The sequence below is a fragment of the Trachymyrmex septentrionalis genome, unplaced genomic scaffold, assembly GCF_001594115.1.
Source record: "Trachymyrmex septentrionalis isolate Tsep2-gDNA-1 unplaced genomic scaffold, Tsep1.0 scaffold62, whole genome shotgun sequence".
Lineage (NCBI taxonomy): Eukaryota > Metazoa > Arthropoda > Insecta > Hymenoptera > Formicidae > Trachymyrmex > Trachymyrmex septentrionalis.
Genome location: NW_017305800.1, coordinates 941406 through 949747, shown reverse-complemented (window position 1 = coordinate 949747; position 8342 = coordinate 941406). Strand labels below are relative to the sequence as shown.

The following is an 8342-nucleotide window of genomic DNA, read 5'->3' as shown; positions in this document are numbered from 1 at the left end:
TCTGTTGCCATTTTATAATTACTCCATCATTTGATATGTAGCAACAAAAATGTGCGACAGTAAGAGCACTTTATTGCCGTGACGAGATTATTTCCGCGTTCGTCACAGAACTGTTGTCCTCCATCCGTACTGCCAAAAGGACTGCGCTGTTCACGAGAGAAAATTAATTTTGTATTTGATATCCACAGGAATGTTTTTATTTCTCGCGGGTGCACCTAAGCGCCCCTCCACTAGTAAGAAAGAGAGAGAGCAAATTAGTATTATCGTGTGTATGTATATATATATATATATATATATATATATATATATATAGATCTAAGATAACATTTTATATTAATGTTAACTAAGATACATTTTGTAGCGGATAGTATCTTTAACGCATAAGAATAGATCGCGTGATTCTGTGTAGACGCTTTGAAAGGAAGGGAGAGAGAGAGAGATAAGCAGGAATACTTTTGAAAAGAAGCCAGAATACAGAGGGAAGCAAAAATCACTTTATTTAGTGAAGCTAAGAGACAGGATAGCTTATGAATCGTTTAATTAGTACTAAAAAAGAAAAACGCTAGATACGCCATGTAGATCACATGATCTACGAACATATCTAGAGAGATTAGAATCTTACGACAGAAAGAAACGAAAAAAGCGTAAAAAACGAAATCAATAGCGTAACATTCAATTTCTCTTGGATATCGTCGTACGTAACTGCAACTGACAAAATTAACAATCGACCGTGGAAGCCGCGACGACGATGAATCCGTCTCTAACAGGAGTCCTAAGAAAATCACCTTCGGCGTTTTACACTCATGTTGATTCTGTATATACATATATATAAATATATTATATGTATAGAGGTATACACATAAACAAACATATACACATATACACAAGGCAGAAAGTTGCGTATACATGAATTATGACCATACAACCATACACGCATACGAACGAATAATACACATTATTATGGGGTAGTAGACAGAATTGAATAAAATGGAATATGATCTGCTGAAAAATGTTCGTTCTTTTTTATCGCCCTGAAGAAGAAAAAAGTAGAAATACCTCCCAACGTTCTATGTTCGGATTCCCCATTCGAGAGTTTCCCTGTATATCATTTCATCCTTATTGTTCACTAAGAGTGACAAATAGTGCTTACAAGCGCTGTGAGCGCAAAACGGAACTCACCTTAAATGTTAAACAAAAATAAAATAATACATGAGAAATTCATTTGGGAAATTCGAACGCGCCTTTAAATATGTTTTTCGTATCATAGAAGAAAAAAATTAATGTCCTCTATCCTGCGAATAGGACATACTAAAATTCCGCTATATCAATGTGTAGGCAATTTGATAAAATAACTCCAATTTTATTCCATTTTCTTGCTCTTTTATCGTGACTCGATGTGACGTTACGACATAAGCTGCAATTTTTTATGAAAAGTTTGAATCTGCCGTAATAACGCAGCCAACTGCATAGAAACGGGCGGTTCTCGTGTCGCATTGAAAATTTGTCTTCGACCAAAAATCTGCGATTTTTCAGGTATAACAGATATGGGAAAAGAATCCTTGTTGGTTCTCTTGGTCAACTCGGTCGCGATACAAACCAGACTATTTCTTTCGTTCAATGCCTTCATTTGCTGTTTCAGCGTCATTACCTGTTTTTGCATTGTCATTGAAAACAATGTATGCGTGATTACCGAATACATGAATATTCAATAATAGTTCTTACCTCTTTGTAGAGACCGACAACAGTGTTGATTTCTTCTTCCTTGACACTGAGTTCCTTCTCCAGAGTGGACAATTCCTTCGCTAAAGATTTATCGTTGGACTTGTCCACTTCTGATTGTAATTTCTCATATTTTCTATAAAAAATATAAGTCTAATATGTCTATCAAAATTATTTTTAAAGGACTCCTATAAGAAATTGTGCCTTGATGAAATGAGTTTTTACTATAAAGCTATGTTCAGATTCTCATCCAAGTCACATCAATATAGGGGATCCTTTAATAGACCCAACACACTCACTTGTTCATCTCTTCAAATTGATCGTGAAGATTGATCAGAACGTCGCGTATCTCCTTAGAATTGTGCGAATCAGGAATATGCATTTTATGATCGCCAATATTACCCTACAACATCAACATGTCATAATATGCTTTGAAACGAACTGAGTGCGATTTACTTTTAACGATATCCTCGAAGTTCCTTGTTGAATTTTAGGATTCGTCGGAGTGTCGCTTTTGCTCACAGCGGAAGAAGATTGCTGTTTAGTCTTATGATTGGAAGATTCAACTTTCTCTTTACAAAGCTGTTTAGAAACATTATTCTCTTTTTCAAATATAATTTCTGCATTCGTCTTTGGCATACGACCACTTTGCGTCTTTCCCACGTGTAAATTAAACATGGACAATCTTTTATCTCGACCGAGGTTCTCCCTGCTGTTAAATTTAAACATTCCAGTCATTTGTGAGCTCATGTTGGGGACGGATCCCTCGTAGTGACCGTTCATCTGGCCCAGAAGAACCGACATCGGCCTCATGCCTCTGCTGACTTTGCGGATTAATAACGGGGTGATATCGCTCGCCGGCGGCTGTCTCGTCTTCATCACGCTCAACACCTACGTTTCAGGAGGATATTTTTTTAGATAATCCGCTGCTTTTCACTGAGTTTCGCCAGCTCACTTGTTGAATATTCAATCCGAGATTGTAACTTGGGGTCACCGAAGTTCCCACCACAAACGGAATATTTCGGAAATTAAACCCGCTGAAGTACGATCTGCTCGAGCGTTTTAACTTCGACGCCAAAGTCGGCATCTCGTAGTTGGGCGTGAACAATGGATCGTCGTATCTGTTGAAAGCTCGTTTGCATTGTTGCGTTTCATCCTGTACCGATGGACCAAGATCGTTGTGTGTGGAATGAATCGGATTTTCTGATTTATCTTGTTCTTGTGTAATCTGGGGCTTCGCTCTATAAGAGAAAAATTTTTTCAAAATTTAATAAGTAAAATTTAATAAATAATGATGATAGAACTTTGAGAGTAATAATAATAATGGTAATAGAAATATAAATAATTATGTTGACCATCACTAGAATAATTACGATAACATAACGATTACAGTAACTATAAGTACTATTATGCAATTACTCTGACAATGTATTGTTTTGATGATTTAACATCTGAGGATCCGGTTCATTTTTCTTATCATGGAATTCACATTTCTGATTAACATTTTCAGAACGTCCATCTTTTGAACTCAACACTGTTTCTTGAATTCTCTTTGGATTTTTCTTGGCTTCAGGAAGATGCGGTTTTTTTTCATACTTAGCTTCATCGTCTTTAGAATGTATAATGGACTCCTCGAAATTGTTATTCTTTAATTTAGTATTATGAAAAATTTCCACGACATCATTGGACTTCTTCACATGCTTTGGCGGATTAGATGGTGGTTGATTTGTATTTGATGAGTGATTGACGAGAGGTTGACAATTAATGACAAGACCTGCATTAAAAATTATCACAAGTAACAGAGATTTATCTCTGATAATAGTATAATATAATTGTAAACATATATGTAGACAGATTATACATAAACTCGACTCCAAGAAGCGCAGAGGCTTAATCATGTAGTTTTTTCCCAAGAGCAGAAACGTGGAAAGTGAAAATTTTTTGTATGTATCTGTGTTTTATATACATATATAAAAATTTCCACTTTTCACATTTCCGCTTTAGAGAAAAAATTACACGATCGATACCCAGATCTCCAAAGGCCGTCCTACAGTCTAAGGGCGTTTCCAGGACATTCCTTGGAAAAATGTGCTATGTGAGACTTTTCACCTTTATGCCGGCGCTTCTTCATCTCTTTTCTACCAATAAAACCCGTGGTAGTAACTGTGCTCTTGGAAATGGAACTCCGTAACTTCGTCTTTCTCTTCCGCGCTTTAGGCATCATGTTATCCGTCCTGCACACGGAGTTTATTTCGCTTCTCCCCGTTTTCGATCTACTTTTCACCAATCGTCTGGCTTTTGTGGTATTCAGCATATTCAAATTCAATTTCGGATCTTTAACACTTTCAACATCTTTGACACTTGGCCTCGGCGTTCCGTGAATATAACTCTCGTCGTCAGTTTGCAATGTCATTTGCTCGAGGGACATTTTCGACGGAAAGTAATAGCTTTCATGTTCTTTACTCGCCTATTTGTATCATCGAGCACGTAAGTATAAAAATATATATACTTAAAATACACATATATTTATAAAACATAGTCTCGTACATCTTCTTCCATGTTCTGAGTTGGCATTATCAAATGAGGAAGTTTCTTATTTAATTTAGTTTTCGGTGTAATTGTAACGTTCAATAATCCTTTTTGACTTTTCTTCATCAAATTCTCAGATCTCTCGATAGTATCATCATCGTTTATGCTTTTTCTAGATGAAAACTGTGCAGATTTTGGACTCAAATTGAATGTATCTACGAAAACATAGATGTTCAAATATACAGACTGATTTTAATTCCGGAAAAATTTTTTACCCAAATTTTCTTCAGCTTTCAATTCCATATTATGAATTCTCTGAAAGATGTTACAATTTGTAGTTCTATTGACATCCATAATTTCGCTGTTATAATCATTACGTTCGAATGTAGACTTTGAATCTGAATTTTTAAATGACATTATCGATGAAATGTTAGAAGCTTCTTTATTTCCTTTTATTTCCGTTTGAGCTTTTCGACAAACATCCATCATGTAATTTAACTCTGATTTTAACGTGAAGCATTTGGTCTCTGCTTTATCCAATTCCAGTCCGATTCCTAAATGAAGTTAATAGTATCTGGCATTGTTTAAATTATTTTTCATATTAAAATATTACAAATTGAAAGGCTATGAAATTGCAGCGCGATATAATCGTTGCTCATAAATTTTATCTTGTTATTCACCGGATTAAGCTTGTAATATAATCAATGTATAATTATATATAATATATAACAAATTGAAATTTATGCACAACAATTACCGTACTGCACTCTCATAAGCTTTTAATTTGTAAAATTTCAACTTGCAATTTTGAGAATCCTTTAACAATTGTATATATTTTTTATATAAACTGCTTTCGGAACATCTAAAATTTGATGGAATTATCGAGGATTTGGAACTAATCTCAGCATGACATTAATAGATAAAAATTAATATAATATAATGTCAATTTAAGAAAAAATTGATTTTTATAAATGATAATACTTTTTAATGCGATGTTTGGTCTGCTTTCTGATTCATCTATTTTGCATGATTGCATTTCGAATTGATTTTTCACAGGTAATTCTGAAAGCAAAAATATGACAATATATAGAAATATATATAATATATAGAAATTAAACAAATCAATGTTAAGTATGGGATTCCACTATAGATTTTTTTTTAAGATGTTTATCTCTATCACGATTTTATTATTCATTTATTAATTCATTATCAAAAGTTTCACTTATATCGTCATAAACATTCATGTTGGTTACACCAAATTTTTCTTAACTTTCATAATTTTTCGCTCACGCAATTTAATGTACAATCAAATTTTACATGCATTATTCAAAATTTACATAAATTACACTGTTTTTGTCGTTTCAAAAATGATGATTTACGTCTCGCAATAAATACATATAAAATATACGTACAAAATTAAAAAAAATAATACGTAGGTTACAGTTACACAACACGTTGGACGTTCTCACATCGTTCTTTTGTCGTACGTATTCTTCTTTGTTTTGAAAGATTCATAAAGGGGCAAATTCAACTTTTACACAGTTTGACATGGATTGACAACGAAAGTGTGGAAGTTTTGATGTATTGACGACAACCAAAATTAGAATCCGTATATGTGTTCTTTGAAATATTATTAAAAAAGTGAAGTGAAATCGTCACAAATAGTTACAAAATCAAATTTATCTCAAAATTTAATTTGCCATTTCGTGACATTTATTCTCGAATCACGAATTCAGACTTTCTCATTATTATTATTATTAATTTATGATTTAATGAAACTAAAGCAATTATAGAGTGAAGTAAATGGCGACTTTGACCAAATTCTAATTAATTTGAATAGTAGAATCATTTAGGGAACAAAATTCTATTTTTGTCCCATATAATAAACAGCAAAAAATTAATAACTCTACCTACGTCATAAATAATAAATATTAAACAAATTAATAAAAAAAAAAATGAAATTTGATCAAACTCACGTATGAGGTATTTCTCGAGGTTGAATTTTAAATTTTGAGATTTCTCGAGCAATTCGCGCGCTTCTGTCACGTGACCGCGAGGGAACTTTTCGTCGCTAGATCGCGCTCGCGTTCTTTTCGCGACTGTATTTTAGGAAAGCGTACAGTGGCGGTGGCAGAGTGAGTGCAAGCAAGAAGTGAGTAGTATCGAGTTGCAAATGGTGGACGGTATTTGACCCTCGTCGCGTTAACATCAGGTAGGTGAGCTTTCCAGCCGACGGACGACGTTGTCGAGATCGCGTCGCGTCTCTTGTCGACTGGTGACGTCGACGTCGTCGGCGATTGTCGTCGGTCGGTCAACCGATCGATCGCGTCGTTCGATGGAATTATGCTTGGTTACGTAAAAATTCGCCACGGACCGAAAATAGTCACCTGACTTCGCGATCTCGCGCCTTCCCCTTCTCTCTCTACCTATTTTATGTAGTCTTATCGAGAGGGGACGAAAAAAAAAGGAGAGAAACATTCGTGATAAGGGATTCACCCGGTTGGCTCGGTCTCGATCTCGCGCGCCTCGTGACGAAATCCTAACCCCTCATCCCCCGTCATTTTTTAGAGAGATGCGAAGGGGAGGCGTGGGTGAATTCGTAGGTTAAGAGATACATATCCGGTCGTTTTCTCCCGCGTGTTTTCTCTTCACGGTACAGATTGTGATGTGAATCATCGTATTTTCCGCGAATTGTTAGGACGTTAATAGGCGTTAAAGGTTTGTTAGCAATATCGTTAGCACTCTCGTTTCTTGTTAACGACTCAGAGCGGCCGTTTTTTTTTTTATTACAGTTGTGTGAACACGTGTTTGATTTTTTCCTTCAACATTCTCGACTTCATTCATTTTTTCCAGAATTTTCTTCCCGAATTGCGCCGGTCGTTTTGCGTAAAGATGTAAAGAAAAAAACGGTATTTTTTACATGAGAGAAAATCAAAAACTAAGTAAAAAACTAGTTTTTTTATCGTAAATAACTTCTATAATATAATAAATTTAAGAATTTTTCTGTCGTTTACATCTCTAGTTTTGTGTCTTATATTATTTGTGTTTTTACTCTTTGACTTTCTTCCGCTCGTAAAGATACAATTTTGCTTGTGAAAGAAAACGTACGAATGCTTGCATCATCCGCCTTCCTGTCATGAAATTGAGCAACACGATTATCGCAATTCCGAGAGAGAACGGCAAGGAGAAAAGAGAAAAAAGTAAAAGTGCGATAAACGTAGAGTGTAGACACGTGCTGTTAGAAGCAGGTTATACACGTGGTCTGCAAGCTCTCGCAATTCCCCTTCTTTTCAAAAATTCCATTGAGTAAATAAATCGTAGACATAATCTGGAAGTTCCTTACAACTTCAACTTTTTCCCAAAATTTTAACAAAGTAAATAGATCATTCACGTGGTCTGGAAATTTCTTGCAATTCTCTTTTCTTCTTAAAAATATTGACAAAGAGTAAATTGAAGATTGTGGCTTGTAGGTTTCTCGTAACTCCCCGTCTTTTTTCGAAAGTTCTGACAGCGAACAAACGAATTGTACACTTCATAAATATAGTATTCGTAGTCTAGAAGTTTTTTGCAACTCCTTTCTCATTTCAAAAATTCTGCCAAGTAAATGGATCGTACACGTAATCTGGAGGTTTCTAACTTTCTCACTTCTCCTAAATCTCCTTTTTTCCCAAAAATTATGATCACATGTCTGTTTTACTACGATAGAGATCAGAGAAATATATAGATCTGTATCTTAATACAACTTCCTTCTCTATCTTTTCATTTATATTATTCAAGTGGATAGAATTGGAAATAGCTGGAAGAAACGAACGCGTGTAATCTGAGGTATAATTTGCGTGATAAATCGGTCTTCGTCGATATGTCGCGATAAAGCATAAATTAATTTACTGTAAAATAATTTGGTAAGTATATACAGTTGTAATTTTAAGATTTTAAAGAGTAAAAAATGAAAATAAACACGTTAATACTGTTAGTAAAAAATATGTGCATACATACATTTACTTTAGTAAAGATATGTTAATCGTCTTGTCCTTATCGTATAAATTGTTCGGTAAACTTACTGATAACTATATGTAATTTGCTTTTATTATACA

The 8342-nt window shown here is 34.6% G+C and overlaps 2 protein-coding genes across 12 annotated transcripts in view; one reads left to right on the top strand and one right to left on the bottom strand.

The window, feature by feature from the left end:
• Nucleotides 1-1313: 1313 nt before the first annotated feature.
• Nucleotides 1314-5717, bottom strand: LOC108752761. 8 transcript variants are annotated; one of them, XM_018493829.1, is made up of 11 exons: nucleotides 5459-5522; nucleotides 5230-5310; nucleotides 4524-4802; nucleotides 4267-4463; nucleotides 3829-4186; nucleotides 3145-3493; nucleotides 2675-2960; nucleotides 2176-2610; nucleotides 2019-2122; nucleotides 1723-1855; nucleotides 1314-1648 (listed from the first exon to the last, which is right to left on the bottom strand). In XM_018493829.1, the coding sequence occupies exons 1-11, from the start codon at nucleotides 5490-5492 to the stop codon at nucleotides 1403-1405; spliced, it is 2502 nt and encodes an 833-aa protein (XP_018349331.1). In that variant the 5' UTR covers nucleotides 5493-5522; the 3' UTR covers nucleotides 1314-1402. The 8 variants fall into 8 exon arrangements, with proteins under 8 accessions (XP_018349331.1, XP_018349338.1, XP_018349337.1 ...); XM_018493836.1 differs by lacking the exon at nucleotides 5459-5522 and adding an exon at nucleotides 5661-5717 and having other exon boundaries at nucleotides 1315-1648; nucleotides 3139-3493; XM_018493835.1 differs by lacking the exon at nucleotides 5459-5522 and adding an exon at nucleotides 5539-5711 and having other exon boundaries at nucleotides 1315-1648; nucleotides 3139-3493.
• Nucleotides 5718-6383: 666 nt separating this feature from the next.
• LOC108752927 (2-oxoglutarate dehydrogenase, mitochondrial) overlaps nucleotides 6384-8342 on the top strand; it is a 16436-nt gene continuing 14477 nt past the window's right edge. For all 4 annotated transcript variants that reach the window (XM_018494157.1, XM_018494155.1, XM_018494156.1 and 1 more), the window contains exon 1: nucleotides 6384-6460. The gene's annotated coding sequence lies outside the window, so the exon portion shown is untranslated. The remainder of the gene's footprint in view (nucleotides 6461-8342) is intronic.

What these genes read in the sequence shown, in the direction of transcription:
- LOC108752761 (XM_018493828.1), bottom strand. Translation starts at nt 5,492, where the DNA reads ATGAATGTTTATGACGATATAAGTGAAACTTTTG. An exon ending in GAAAGCTGAAGAAAATTTGG is followed by an intron (nt 4,464 to 4,523) that starts GTAAAAAATTTT and finishes ATGTTTTCGTAG; the next exon opens with ATACATTCAATTTGAGTCCA. An exon ending in CTCAGAACATGGAAGAAGAT is followed by an intron (nt 4,187 to 4,266) that starts GTACGAGACTAT and finishes TGATACAAATAG; the next exon opens with GCGAGTAAAGAACATGAAAG.